Source organism: Balaenoptera acutorostrata, chromosome 2, assembly GCF_949987535.1.
Source record: "Balaenoptera acutorostrata chromosome 2, mBalAcu1.1, whole genome shotgun sequence".
NCBI lineage: Eukaryota > Metazoa > Chordata > Mammalia > Artiodactyla > Balaenopteridae > Balaenoptera > Balaenoptera acutorostrata.
The window spans coordinates 172674152-172689334 of NC_080065.1; the positions used below are offsets into that span (position 1 = coordinate 172674152).

Here is a 15183-nt window from a genome sequence, read left to right on the forward strand (position 1 = left end):
GAAGCCCCCACCAAATATTCTTGATCAGGGGCGTTCCACGCTCAGAACTCCCCAGCGGGAGACAGTGATTGGATGAATAAGTGTATTCCACTCAAACGTGCGAAATAGGTGCAGGTGAGGAGACCCCGGTCGGAGCTCGTTGAGCAACTTTGAACTACAACTTCCGGCATGCAATGCGAGAGACTCCTTGTCCTCCTGATTTGCCCCCCCGGCTCCAAGCCTGACGATTGGTTGGATGGGCTGCTTGTCAGACCAAACTCGGGTTTTGATTGGTCGAGTTCAAGCTGTGCTCCGAGCTCCAGGCCCATGGGTCCCGGCACAGCGCTCCAGCAGGCAACATGGTAAGCCGGCAACTCAGCATGGGGGGACCTGAGGGGCTAGGGGTTCCGCCGAGGGGGATCCAGGGAGACACCGAGGAGACCGGGATCCCTTTGTGGGCACTGAGATCTCTGAGAGATTTGGGATCGCGCTGAGGGCCGTGTTTCCCTCTCTGGGGTCAGGGTCTCGCTGCGGGACCTATGAGGGGGTGGGGGGTTGTACAAGGGAACTGGAAGGCCTTGAGTGTTCTGGGCTTCTGACAAGTCCCTGGGGGGCCCTCTAGGGGCCTGGGGTTCTGCTGAGGGCGTCGTCCCGTGGAGGGTACTGGGGATCTGAACACCTTCGGAGCCCCGTGAGGGAGACCTGGGGTCCCCCTGGGGCCCACTCTGGGGATGGTGTCCTGCGGGAGCGTGGGGGCCGCGCCGACAGGGTCCATCGGGGCTCCCTACGGGTGTGGCGTGTGCCGAAGGACTAGGGAGAATCCTGAGAGGAGGGGGCCATGCGGAGGGGATCTGGGTGGGCTCAGGGCGGGGGAGGGTCCCAGAATTGGAGACGGCACAGTTGGAACCCTCAGGTCTCGCGTGGTTCTGGGTCCAACCCATTGAGTTTATTCTTCAAGCTTAGCCTGGCCCCTGTGGGTCAGGCGGGTGCTGGGCGAGGGCGGAGACCCCCCCCCCCCCAGCCCCTAGGACTGGACAGAGGGAGAGACAGGATGGAGGGGCCAGGAAGGCGGCCTGACCTTGCTTGGGGTGGGGGGTGACCCCGAGGAGGGGCGTTGGAGGTGGGTCTGAAGTAAGAGCATTGATGGAAGGGGTTGATGAAAGTGGATGTCGTTCCAGGGTGCGGGACGCTGTGGGAGGTGAGGGGAAGGGCTCTCGGAAACGGAATAGAGGAAAGTCGCATTGATGTTACTTAGCAGGATTCTGGGATCACAGATCCAGGGAAGAGCTTTGAGCTGAGGAGGGACATGGGCTGATGGGATGCTTCAGAGATCTTTGGAGATCTGCAGAGCGTGGACCCTAAGACTGGAGGCTGCTGGGGGAGGGCGGTGAGAAACATCCCTGGATGGACCTCGGGAGCCTTAGGTGGAGGGATGCATGTCTTCCCTCCTTCCCTTCTCTTCCTTCTTCATCCTTCCTCCCTCTTCTTCTTCCTTCCTCTCTCTCCCTCTCCTTCCTTTCTAACGTCCTTCCTCTCCAAGTGCTGGGATCGCAGTTTGAACCATGGGTCTCCTCCCTGGGAGGTGTCCGAGGGTAATGGGGTCAGCGATGGAGAGCCCGGGGGTCTGGAAGGGTCTCTGAGACCCGAATGGTTGGGCGCAGAGGACGCCGGGGGAGAGAGCCGGGCAGTGAGGCGCGTTGGTCCTGAGCTGGGTCCGCCTGGCCTTGCGGGCTGAGGAGTGGAGTTGGACGTTTACTATGAGACTGGGAAGGGCCTGGGCCGCCTGGAGGAGCCGAAAGCCGTGTCCACGGGAGTGATGGGTCGGTGCTGGGGCCTCCAGGGAAGGGCCTGGAGGAGGCATGGTCTGCGAGCTCGGCAGAGAGGTTCTGCCAGGGGATGATGGGTCACAAGGGAGAGGTGTCTGGAGAGCCAGGGAGGCTCTGGGGAGCAGCTGCTGGGAGGTGCTGGGTTTCCAGGGAGGAGTGGAGGAGGGGTCCTGGGAGGAAGGGCGGGGCCGCTTCGAGGGGCCCAACTGTGCTCTGGGTCATTAATGCCTGCTAGCCAGTCTGCACTTGGGTGGGGGGGAGGTGAGCAGAGAGACCAGAAAGATGACGCCCCACCTCATTATTGAAAAAATGTTCCTGGTCTCAGTTTACAAGTCACGGCATAGAGAACATATCCTATTAGTCTTTTATTTTAATGATGGATTTCTCAGCAGTCATTCTGAATTACAGTGCTAGGCCCGATAGCCATCACATTAGAGCTTTCCCTATTAAAGTTAGCTTATTTTTGCCTGATTAAAGGATAATTTTAATAATTAGTTTTAATATTAATGTAATCTTTATTTCATTTTAGTTGTTAATACCATAATACTAGCAGACAGCCCTCCTGAGCACTTAATTTTACATAATTACTGATAGCAAATTGGTATTTACTGCCTTCAAGCAGGAAAACCCAGCTTCAGACTGATTACCAAAAACATTTTTTCTAAAACGTTTTAAAATAAGTATATGAAAATGTGTAATGAATTGTTGTTTAAAAGTTTGTTAGTAGAACTTGGTAAGAAAATTCCTAATTAAAAAAAGTCATCCCACTCAAACGTGTAAGTCTTTATCCTGAAACAGGTAGTGGGGCCAGAAATAGACCGCTTTCCTCCTTGGTTGATTACAAAGAGAGGGAGAGGGTGAGAGGGTGACTTCAATTATCAGGGATAATTTAAGATGGGAAAGACTTGGGGGACACAGCCACCTGGATGAACGTTGAAACTACAAGCTCACCTGAGACACAGTTACAAAAACTGCGTCCGTGGGACTGTGGGAGAAGAGCGCTTCCACTGGGTGTGCCCGGCTCGTTGTAGGTCCAGAAGGTGGTCGTGAGAGTACACGAAACAAAATAGGAAGCACCCCATTTCCAGATGAGGAAACTGAGGCTTGGGGAGATTTAAATCCTTAAATCCTTAGCACAAGGAGGAAAGCGAGCCCCAGTGTCTGCTCCAGCACGTGCTCTCCGCCGCCCCACACCCCAGCCAGGTGGTGGGGAGGGACGTGCGTTTTGCTGGGGCTCCCAGGGTTGGGTCTGAGCCCACCCCAGGACCTTTCCCCAAGAAGCAGCTTGAGCCAGGGTGGCCCTGCCTCCGCCACCTGGCCCCAGCGTCTCTATAAATAGTCGGGGTTCCGAGGCGTGAGCTTGTGATCCTCTGGCTGGCACTGCCCTTCACGTTTCCTCCCCCCAGGCTGTCCTTGGAGTGCAGCTGGTGGTGACGTTGCTCACTGCCACCCTCATGCATAGGCTTGCACCACACTGCTCCTTCGCGCGCTGGCTGCTCTGCAATGGCAGGTGAGCCACACCCCCTCCCCGGGCGGTGGGCGGAGCCCCTAAGGCCCCGCCCTCCCTGGTTTTTCTCCTAGCCCTGCCTCAAGCCCTGCAAGACGAGGTTTTTTTGTTTTGTTTAAAAAAAAAAAAAAACAACCAACTCTGTTGAGATGTAATTGACGTACAATAATCTGCAAATATTTGAAGTACACAGTTGGATCAATTTTGACAGATTGTACACATCGTGACACCATCTCCACACTCAGAAGAGCAGCTGTTTCCCCCCACTCCTGCTCCCCTTCATCCCTACTCTAGCTGTAGATCTGTTTCCCGAAACTCTTTTTGTCCCGGTTTGGGTTTCGGACCCTTTCTGAGAATCTGGTGGAAATTGTGAACTCTCCAGGGCAATTCACATGGCAGTTCCTCCAGGAGAGTTAGCCAGCAGATTCTGGGATGTCTAGGACCCCTGCTGCACTCCGCTAACCAACCCCCCAGCCCACCTCCCCGGCCTGCCCCTGGCCTTGGATGGCCCCTACCCATCCTGTCCCAGGCTTTTTGGGGCCAGGCTTCCCTCTGACTACAGTTCCTGCTTTGATCCCCCCCGCACCCAAGGTTCACTGCTTTGGTACCCCACCCCCCATGCCCAGGCTTTCCTGACTGCCTGTCTCTGCCCTCAGTCTCTTCCGTTACAAGCACCCTTCCGAGGAAGAGCTTCGGGCCCTGGCGGGGAAGCAGAGGCCCAGAGGCAGGAAGGAGCGGTGAGTGAACCCCCAGCCTTAGGTAAGTGGCTCCCTTCCAGGGGAGGCCATGAGGGCACAGGGCCTTTCCTGCCCACTTCCAGGCACTGATCTGGGCACAGGAGAATTGGGGACACCCCAGGCTGAGGAGATGGTCACTGTCATTCACTGGTTGCCTCCAGTTGGCGTCTAATGCTTATTGGAAGTTTGCTCTGGGCCAGCCCTATGGGTGGGTGGTGGCCACACCCTGGCATTCAGAGGACACCCAGGCTGGGGGAGAAGGTACCTCCTAGGCCTCCTGTGCTCTGAGGGTGACATGGTAGAGCCTCTCAGGCTGGGGTGGGGTGGACCGCCATGGCTGCCTGGGGAGGGGAGGATAGAGGGTGCTGTTCTGACACATTCCCCCCTCCTCCCAGGTGGGCCAATGGCTATAGTGAGGAGAAGCCGTTATCCGTGCCCCGAGACACCCCTTTCCAGCTGGAGACCTGTCCCCTCACAGCCGTTGATGCCCTCGGTAACAGCTGGGTCCCCAACTCCCCTGGCCCTTGGCTCACACCCTGGTGGGCTTGGTGGGGGGAGCATCCTGGGCGGGCTAAGCTGGGGGCTCAATTGCATGCTCCCCGCAGTCCTGCGCTTCTTCCTGGAGTACCAGTGGTTTGTGGACTTCGCAGTGTACTCGGGTGGCGTGTACCTCTTCACAGAGGCCTACTACTATGTGCTGGGCCCGGCCAAGGAGACCAACATCGCTGTGTTCTGGTGCCTGCTCACCATCGCCTTCTCTATGTATCCTTTCTCTTAGCTCCCCAGGTGGGGAAGGTGGAGGCATGTGGAAGCTGGACCCCAGGCTCCTTGTCGCCCCAGAAACTCAGTGGTGTAAAGCAGTCACTATTTTATGTTTTCCTGGGCCGGGGCTCAGCTGGGTTGCCTCATATCTGCTCCATGTGGGCTTGCCTTTCAGCAGTCTAGAGCAAGCTTCCTCACCACAGGGGCCAGGAAGGAAAAGGGGGCACTGCAGGCCTCCTGAGGCTTTGCCTGAAGTCGGTCCACCCCAGTCCCATTCGCCCCAGAGAATGGGTCAAAGCAACTCAGCAGTCCAGAACAGATGCAGGGGCTGGCAAAGAGACGTCCCTTCTGTAATTTTTTTAGGAAGCTGCATAGAGAGCAGAGAGGCAAAACTGTGACTTTGAGGACCCAAGTCGGAGACAATGTCCTTGTGGAATGGGCTTGCAAAGAAGGGCAGATTGGAGATAGAGACTTGTATCTCTTGCAGCCTCTCAGAGGAACGGGAAACTCAGGAGCTGTGAATTCAGCCAGGAGGCTGAGTGGGTCAGGGAGACTTGACTTCCTGAAGAGACAGACTTGACCTCCTGACAGACAGACAGACAGACAGAGGCAGAGTTGGCCATTTCTAACTGACCACAGGCACTGTGATGAGGCCAAGCTGGAGGCCTGGCTCAGGACCGCCCGCTCGCTGATGACACAAGCCTGAACAGCAGTGAGCCTCGTGTCCTGGGCTTGCCCGGCAGCTCACTCCTCTGCTCCCCAGGACTCCAAGCCTGAACTTCCATGTTTGTGCTCTGGAGTCGGGGGTGGGGGTGGTCACTGGTTGGGGGGGGGTGGATGGGGGAGGGGTCAGTACAGGCACTAGAAGCCTCCTTAGCCCTGCCCCCAGCAAGGTGTTCCTGACCGTGACCCGGCTGTACTTCAGTGCAGAGGAGGGGGGCGAGCGCTCAGTCTGCCTCACCTTCGCCTTCCTCTTCCTCCTCCTGGCCATGCTGGTGCAGGTGGTGCCGGAGGAGACCCTTGAGCTGGGCCTGGAGCCAGGTATGTGCAGTCTGGGGCCTGGGGTCTCCGCCTCCATCACTGCCTCATGTAAGCTGGCGAAGGCAGGGTTTAAGTGGCTTTTCCACCTGCACAGTAGGTGAAGGAAGGGACCCCTGGGGCCTGAGCAGTCTCCATGGGTAATTTGGGGGAGGAAATAGATAATGGTATAAAATTCATAAAGTACAAGAGGATATAGAATGAAAATCATCCTTCTACGCTGGTTCTCCTCCCCAGAGGAAACCTAGGGCACCACATTCCCATATTCACATAAAACAGTAATGTATATGTCTCTATGCCTTGTCTTTTTCCCTTAGAAACAATAAATATTATTATCATATTAAGCGAAGTAAGTCAGACGTAAATGAACTTATTTCAAAACAGAAATAGAGTCACAGACATAGAAAAGAAACTTATGGTTACCAAAGGGGAAAGTGGGATCAGGGGGAGATAAATTAGGAGTTTGGGATTAACATATACACACTACTATAGATAAAATAGATAAACAACAGGGACTACTGTATGGCACAGGGAACTATATTCAATATCTTGTAATAACCTATAATGGAAAAGACTCTTAAAAAGAATATATGTACATATGAATATATATATATATATATATATATATATATATATATATATATATATATCTGAATCACTTTGCTGTACTGTAAATGAACTATACTTCAATTAAGTATTGGAGGTTGTCCCTAAATGCTATGTACAGTAAATGTATGTTACAGTAACATAGTAATAGTAACTTGATGCTACATTTTGTAACAGCTATACAATATTTCACTTTATGGATTTGCTGTGGTTATTTAACCAGGTCCCAATTTATGGACATTTAAGTCTTTCCGCTATTAAATGTTGTTGCACAAAACATGTTGTACTGCAATGTTATACAAGAACAGCCTTGTGCTTGTGACCCTGTGCAAGAAAGTGCATTTATAATTTTAATAATGTTGCAAAATTGCCCTTCAGAAAGAGATGTATGAACACGCATATTTCCCCACATCCTCTCCAATATGTTCTCTCAGACTTTTTTGTCTTGGGTGATCTGATGGGTGAAAATATAAGTGAGGTTGAGCATCTTTTCATATGTTGAAGAGTCATTTCTATTGCCCTTCTGGAAAAGGTTTGTTCTTTTGCCTAGTTTTCTACTGGGATGTCGACCATTTTATTGATTTGTAGGAGTTCTTTATATATTAAGGAAATTAGCCTTTATGTGTGATACGATCTGTAAATATTTTTTCTTAGTTTCTCATTTTTCTTTTGACTTTCTCTGCTTCTTGAATGATCTTTTAAAAATATAATTTGGATCACTTTTCTGCCTGACACCAGACTCTAATGGTCTTTTGATAAAGATAAAAATACTCACCATGGCCCACATGGTCCTGCTGACTCCTTGAGCTTTATCATAACCAATTCTTCTCACCTTTCAATTTTTTAATTATATAATGAATATATATAAAAGAATATATATATATATATATTACAAAGCCAAATAACGTAAATACCCATGAATCCACCTCTCCCATTCAATAGGCTGCCTTTTTGTTTTGTTAATAGCTTCCTTCACTGTGCAAAAGCTTTTTAGTTTGATGTAGTCCCATTTGTTTATTTTTGCTTTTGTTTGCCTTGCCTGAGGATGCATGTTCAAAAAAATATTGATAAGACCAATGTCAAAGAATGTACCACCTATGTTTTCTTCTAGGAGTTTTGTGGTTTCTTGTCCTACATTTAAGTCTTTAATCCATTTTCAGTTTATTTTTGTATGTGGTGTGAGAAAGTAGTACACTTTGATTTTTTTGCATGTAGCTGTCCAGTTTTCCCAGCACCATTTATCGAAGAGGCTGTCTTCTCCCCATTGTATATTCTTGTCTCCTTTGTTGTAGGTTAATTGACCATGTAAGAGTGCTCCATGTGTTCTTTTTTTAAAAATTAATTAATTAATTAATTAATTAATTTATGGCTGTGTTGGGTCTCCGTTTCCGTGTGAGGGCTTTCTCTAGTTGCGGCAAGTGAGGGCCACTCTTCATCGCGGTGCGTGGGCCTCTCACTGTCGCAGCCTCTCTTGTTGCGGAGCACAGGCTCCAGATGCGCAGGCTCAGCAATTGTGGCTCACGGGCTAAGTTGCTCCGCGGCATGTGGGATCTTCCCAGACCAGGGCTCGAACCCGTGTCCCCTGCATTGGCAGGCAGATTCTCAACCACTGCGCCACCAGGGAAACCCCCATGTGTTCTTGATTAACATATATTCCCTGGCTCTATGTGTCCAATAAAGTCAAATCCCCATCTTTCCTAACTTCTTGTTTCTGACGCATCAGTCATTAAAAGGTTAATCTCCCTCTGGGATGATTTCTCCCAGAGGGAGACCATTTCGATTTCGACATCTCGATTTCTCCAGGTAGTGCTGTCAGTGTTTTCTTTATGTATTTTGAGGCTAATTGACAAAGTGTTTACAAGTTTAAAATTGCTACGTCTTCCTGGCAAATCAGCCATTTTTTCATGATGTATGGACCCATTTTGATTCTAATAATACTTCCATCTTAGTCTAGTTTGTCTGGTATTAATATAGCCTTTCCAGCTTTCTTCCTTCTTTTCTTCCTCCCTCCTTCCCTCCCTCCCTCCCTTCCTTCCTTCCTTCTTCCTTCTTTTCTTTTTAAATTGATATACACTTGACATATTATATTAGTTTCAGGTGTACAACATAATGATTCAATATTTGTGTATACTGCAAAATGAGCACCACAATAAGTCTAGTTAACATCCATCAATGCACATAGTTACAATTTTTTTTTCTTGTGATGAGAACTTTTAAGATCTACTTGCTTAGCAACTTTCAAATATACAATACTACCTTTCTTTTGATTAGTATTTGTTATATCTTTTTGACATCCCTTTACTTTCAACCTTCCAGTGACCTCATGTTGAGGTATGTCTACTTTAAAAAATAATAATAATAAATATATAGATATAGATATTTTCTTTATTTTCTTTATTTATTTTTAAGTTTGGCCATGCTGCATGGCTTGTGGGATCTTGGTTCCATGACCAGAGATTGAACCTGTGCCCTCAGCAGTGAAATCTCAGAGTCCTAACCACTGGACTGCCAGGGAATTCCCTATCTGGATATTTTCCATCAAGTCTGATAGTCTGTATCATTTAACTTCAAAGTTTAATCCACTTACATTTATTGTGATTTCTGACATATTTGGCCTTGTCTCTACCATCTTACATTTTCACTTTCTATTTGTTCCTTTTCTTTTGTGCTGTTGACAGTGGCTGCCAGCTTAATTGTCCTTCCTTTTAGGTGATCTGTCATAACTTCTGACTGCTTTGTGAGCTCTTTGTTTTTGGTATTCTGCAGTTTTGCCACAGTGTGTCTAGGTATGGATTTCTTTGTATTTATCTGGTTTTATACACTTTGTATGTATCATCCATTCTGCAGACTTCTCATTAATTCCCTTTCAATATCTCTTCTTCATTCTCTCTTCTCTCCCTTTGGGGTTCAGACTTGACTTATATTGAACTTCTTATTCTGTCCTCTTTATCTCTTAATCTTCCATCACATTTCCCACCTTCCTGTCTTTCTGAGTTGGAATCTGAGTGATTTCTTCAGATCCAATTCATTAGTTCCTTCTTTGGCTCCTTCTAAGATGCTGTTTAACAACTTATCACTTCAATAATTATATTTTCCTTTTGGAAGAGCTAAATTGATTCCTTTGCAAATCCACTTGGTCCTCTGAGGTAGTCTCATGTCACCTGTTCTGTGATTCCAACTTTTATTTTCCTCAGGCATTTCACACAGAAGCCTTGCAGTCTAAACTTGTCCTTTGTTTTTTTTCTCCTGACTCACCTTTATGGTAATTTGTTGTCTTGTGTGTTTGGTGATTTTGGTTGTGAACTCATATTATTTGCTTTTACTCCATGGAAAATGTTGGGGCCTGAACTGAGAATTCTTTCCAGGACTTTGATTTCCTCCTGTGGAGCCCTTCATGACCCTCCAGCCTCGGGGAAGCTCAGACTCAGTGCCCTCCACCCCCATGTCCCTCAGTCCAATCAAGGGTGTCTGCCTAGCACATTCTCCTGAGCTTCACATAACTGGAGAACAAAATTGTCCTCATGCTTGTCACAGGGCCTGGCTGCCACTAGTGTGTTCCTACCTGGGGAACGAAAGGATGTCTGGGAGGGGGGCAGAGTAGGCTCTGAGGCCCCAGGGGTATATTTTGGACACCTCCCTCTCTTTGTCTTCTCCAGGCCTGGCCAGTATGACCCAGAATTTGGAGCCACTTCTGAAGACACAGGGCTGGGACTGGGCGTGAGTCCTGGGAAGGGAGGGGGAGCAGCGGCATGCTGTGACCTGCAGGCAGGGTGCTGACCTGCCGCGGGGCCCTGACCCTTCTCTTTTTCCCAGTCTTCCTCTGGTCAAGCTGGCCATCCGCGTGGGGCTGGCGGCAGTGGGCTCCATGCTGGGTGCCTTCCTCACCTTCCCAGGCCTGCGGCTGGCCCAGACCCACCATGATGCACTGACCATGTCGGAAGACCGGCCCATGCTGCAGTTACGTGGGGGACCGGGTGGATGGAGGGTTAGGGCGCCTAGGGGAGGGGCCGGTGGGGATGGTGGGTGCCCAAGCCTACCCGCTCTGCGCCCTTGCCCCCAGGTTCCTTCTGCACACCAGCTTCCTGTCCCCCCTGTTTGTCCTGTGGCTCTGGACCAAGCCCATGGCGCGGGACTTCCTGCACCAGGCTCCCTTTGGGAGCACGTCCTTTTCTCTGTGCGTATGGAAGTGGGAGGCAGGGCAGCTGGGGCCCCCTCTGGGTACTCCAGTCTCTGAGGCTAAGGGAGGAGTGGGTCCTGGGGGAGGATCCTGGGGCAGAGGGCAGCCTCACTAGCCCCCTCGCCCCTCTCGGCGCAGGCTGTCCGACTCGGCCTTCGACTCGCTGCGTCTCTGGATGCTGGTGGCACTGTGCCTGCTGCGGCTGGCGGTGACCCGGCCCCACCTGCAGGCCTACCTGTGCCTGGCCAAGGCTCGAGTGGAGCAGCTGCGGCGGGAGGCCGGCCGCATCGAGGCCCGAGAGATCCAACGGCGGGTACCGGCGCGGGGGGCGGGGAGGGAACCTGGGCCTCAGGGCGGGGTTCCCTGTCCCTCAGGCGTGGGGTTACCCGGAGCCCGAAGGTCCCCTGCTGCAGCCACTGCTACCTGTCCACCAGGTGGTGCGGGTGTACTGCTACGTGACAGTCGTGAGCCTGCAGTACCTGAGTCCGCTCATCCTCACACTCAACTGCACGCTGCTGCTCAAGACGCTGGGTGAGAACCCGCCTGGGCGACGGCGGGGGCGGGGTCTGGAGTTGGAGCGGGGCGGGGCTGAGCCTGGAATGAGGGGCTGCAGTTGTAGTTGGGTGGGAGAGGGGAGGGGAGGGCCGGAGATTCAGCGAGGCGGGGGCGGGGCCTGGCTATAGAGGGGGCGAGGCGGAGGCTGGAGGGCCCTGAGATGGGGCGAGGTCAGAGGCGGAGCCTGGGGTGGGGCCCGAAGCTGAGGTGCGGGCAGAGCCTGGGGTAGCCGAGGCGGTGGAAGGAGGCAGAGCCTACTGGCCGTACTGGCCAGGCCTGGGGAAGACAAAGAGAGGGAGGTGTCCAAAATAGACCCCTGGGGCCTCAGAGCCAACTCTGCCCCCCTCCCAGACATCCTTTCGTTCCCCAGGTAGGAACACACTAGTGGCAGCCAGGCCCTGTGACAAGCATGAGGACAATTTTGTTCTCCAGTTATGTGAATCTCGGGAGAATGTGCTAGGCAGACACCCTTGATTGGACTGAGGGACATGGGGGCGGGGCGGGTGAGTGTCAGCATGGGTGGGGGTCCTGGAGGCCAACTGCGCCTGCGCCTCCACCCATCCCTCCCTCCACCCTCTTTCTCTCGCAGGCGGCTACTCCTGGGGCCTGGGCCCCGTCCCCCCGCTGTCCCCCACCCCGTCCTCAGCCCGCGATGGCCCGGTCGGCCCCGAGGAGGATGAGGCCCAGCAGACCGTGGCCCTGATCGCCGGGGTCCTGGGCAGCTTGCTCACGCCACTCTTCCTCCGCGGCGTCCTCGCCTTCCTCATCTGGTGGATCGCCACCTGCCAACTGCTCTCCAGCCTCTTCGGCCTGTACTTCCACCAGCATCTGGCGGGCTCCTAGCCCGCCTGCAGACACTCCTGCGGCCCCAAGGTCTGGTCCTGGTCCAGCGGGGCGCGGGCCACCCCCTCTGTGTCCGCAGGTGCAAGGTGGTCCTGGGAGTCCCAGATGCGTCCGCTGTGCCAGTCCCCTTCACTGCATGCCTGAGCCGTGGCCACGCCTTGGACCCTGAGCTTCTGTCTAGAAACTGATTCCCCAGGCCCAGAGGCCAGCCAGATTGCACGTGCCCAGTTTGACTGCAGTGGGGGTGGGCATGGGGGTGGGAGGGGGCACTATTCTGAACAAATAAAGGAGCAAGCCACTTTTTAAAAAATTAACTCAATTAATTTATTTTTGGCTGCTTTGGTTCTTTGTTACTGCGTGCGGGCTTTCTCTAGTTGCGGCGAGTGGGGGCTACTCTTGGTTGTGGTGTGTGGGATTCTCATTGCAGTGGCTTCTCGTTGCGGAGCACGGGCTCTAGGCGTGCGGGCTTCAGTAGTTGTGGCGCGTGGGCTCAGTAGTTGTGGCTTGCGGGCTCTAGAGGGCAGGCTCAGTAGTTGCGGCACATGGACTTAGTTGCTCCGCGGCATGTGGGATCTTCCAGGACCAGGGCTTGAACCCGTGTCCCTGCATTGGCAGGCGGATTCTTAATCACTGCACCACCAGGGAAGCCCGAGCAAGCCGCTTTTTACAAAAAGGATTCAGGTGGTTTGGGAGGCGGCTTTCTGCATGCTGTCAGGTTAAGTGGTGCAGGCTGGGTGGGGAGTCTGGGGCTTCAGTGCTGAAAGAAGGGAATGATGGAGGGAGAGCATAGCAAAGGCCTGGGAGGAAGAAAGGAAGAGGGAATGAAAGGGGGTGAGAAGAAATGGACAAAGGGTGAGAAGTGAGAGAAATGGGGGAGAGGGAAGTGGGTGAGCCCATGGTACTGGGCAGGGGGCCATGGGGGATACTGCCCTCTTCCACAAGTACGGGGGGACTGCTTTCTTATCAAGGTCACACACAGCAAATGAGCACATTGTTGAGGCCGTGGTGACTCAGGAGAACGAGGACGAGGGGCCATCACTGACTGGCATTTTCCTGTAGCTGTGGTCATGTGGTGGGAAACCCATGTGCGTGCACGTGTGTATTCTAATGTACGTGTTGTTAAAATCCAACTGAGTACATTTTAAAGATCTTATTGGCTTTATATAACAATTCATGAATCGGGCTGCATCCAATCCAGCAGATAGAAAGGAGTTCTGAGGAGCTGCATAAAAGACTTTTGTAAGGCAGAAGGGAGTGGGAACAAGGAAGTTATATTAGCGAAAAGTGGACTTGTGGCAAGGTCCCTTTCCTTTAGGGAATGGCAGCTGTCTATCAGGTAGATCACCTCACTCATGCTGATCAGGCGATTTCTGATTGACTGGTTTCAGAGTCCATTTCTGGACGAGCTGAAACTGTAATTAAGTCTCGGTTTGGTGACATAAGCCTTAGCATAAGTGACTCCATTTTGGGCCTGTCTTGTTTTTTTCACATTGTAAGCTATGTAATCTTTTAGCATACGTAAAATGTACATTAAGAATAAAAAAGACAAGGTGGGACTAACCTGGCGGTCCAGTGGTAAAGAATATGCCTACCAACAGAGGGGACGTGGGTTCGATCCCTGGTTGGGGAACTAAGATCCCGCATGCTGCGGGGCAACGAAGCCCGTGCGCCACAACTACTGAGCTTACGCGCCTCAACTAGAGAGCTGGCGTGCTGCAAACAACAGAGCCTACGCGCCCTGGAGCCTGCAGGCCACAATTAGAGGGAAGCCCACGCACCGCAACGAAGAGCCCACGTGCTGCAACGAAAGATCCAGCGTGCTGCAACTAAGACCCAACGCAGCTAAATAAATAAATTAATAAATAAATATTAAAAAAAAAAAAAAGACTAAAGAAGACAAAGCAAAGCCATTTCCCTCACCAGGGTGGAAGCCAAGGGCCTAAGTGATGGTGTGGGACCCAGCATACCTGCCCAGCCGACGCAGCGAGCGTGACCCACCTCGGGGCCTTGCGCTTTGCTCCAGGCTCCCTCACCTGTGTGTGTCACCTGAGGGGAGAAGCGCCCTCACCGACCTCTCCTCCCAAGCCCAGCTGCCCCACTGATTTGCTACATATCTTATACAAGAACCACCAACAGGGAGCATGATTTCACTTAGGGAAGTGAGGTTATAACCAGATACCCGAAGAAAGTGCTGACATGTGGGGCGGGGGAGCCGGGAATGCTGTTGTCCTGGCCCCTAGACCAGTGTTTGACTTTTGAAACTCTGTGCTTCTGTTGCGTGGATAAAAATGAAAAGTGTGTTAAACACAAGGCTAAAGGCGAACTAAATGCATCCTCTCACGTTGATCCTTCTCAAAACGCTAGTAAAAGTATAGAGGCTACAGAACATTCCGAAGGTGGGAATTAAGGGAGGAGCCACAATTGACTGCCTGGTCCATGGATGCCAAACCCAAAGCCCAGCCAGATTTACCTGTAGAACCTTCCATAGGCACTGAGTGCGCCAGGCCCCACTGGGCTGGGCTGAAGATGGCAGTGGAATATGGAGGCCTCTGGTGTGGAAGCTGTTTGGGAAGTTCTCAGGTACCTGTGTCCCTCCCACAGTACCACTGGGCAGCCAGAAGGAGGGAAGCCAGGCTTGGTAGGGGGTGTGGTGGCAAATGGGGTTAAGTGACTACACATAAAGCTAAATGGAGAGAGCCACCATCCCTTACCCTGTGTGCAGATTACAGAATCTTCCAGGCATGAGACTGAAGACTCCTGGGGAATCCAAATGGCCAAAGAAGAAAGAGCTAAAGACACTGGCATCATGGAGTTCTCATCAGCCGCCAGTTGAGCTGTGCCCCCCCAAGTGTACCCCGCCACCCCCATACAGCTGGTCTTCCAATGTGCTGGTTTCAGTCCCCATTCTTTGTCATGAGCAGATGTCCAGGGGTGTTCAGGGATCTGAGGAAGTGTCCAGTTATAGACTCAAAGAGCAAAAATAGCAAACTGGGGAAATTGACTCTCCAGGGAGAAGAAAACTTACAAAACGAACAGTCCAGAATGTTCTCAGGAAGAAGAGATTGTATTCATGAAACAAGAAGAGAATGTTACAAAAAGGAATAGCTAAGGAACATTTTTTGTTTGTTTTTGAGCTCTTGGAAGATGAAGTTG

At 51.7% G+C, this 15183-nt stretch overlaps 1 protein-coding gene across 2 annotated transcripts; it reads left to right on the forward strand.

Moving 5' to 3' along the window:
• The first annotated feature begins 278 nt into the window (after positions 1-278).
• Positions 279-12298, forward strand: TMEM161A (transmembrane protein 161A). Of its 2 annotated transcripts, none has more exons than XM_007195434.3 (12): positions 279-341; positions 3212-3315; positions 3969-4049; positions 4445-4542; positions 4655-4811; positions 5701-5852; positions 10112-10172; positions 10269-10412; positions 10516-10629; positions 10771-10945; positions 11067-11163; positions 11777-12298. In XM_007195434.3, the coding sequence occupies exons 1-12, from the start codon at positions 339-341 to the stop codon at positions 12028-12030; spliced, it is 1440 nt and encodes a 479-aa protein (XP_007195496.1). In that variant the 5' UTR covers positions 279-338; the 3' UTR covers positions 12031-12298. The 2 variants fall into 2 exon arrangements, with proteins under 2 accessions (XP_007195496.1, XP_007195497.1); XM_007195435.3 differs by having other exon boundaries at positions 4700-4811.
• Positions 12299-15183: the final 2885 nt, after the last annotated feature.

Bases quoted from the DNA above. Each gene is read 5' to 3' on its own strand.
- TMEM161A (XM_007195434.3), top strand. The intron at 3,316-3,968 runs GTGAGCCACACC...CTCTGCCCTCAG, and splicing joins TGGCTGCTCTGCAATGGCAG to TCTCTTCCGTTACAAGCACC. The intron at 5,853-10,111 runs GTATGTGCAGTC...TGTCTTCTCCAG, and splicing joins TGAGCTGGGCCTGGAGCCAG to GCCTGGCCAGTATGACCCAG.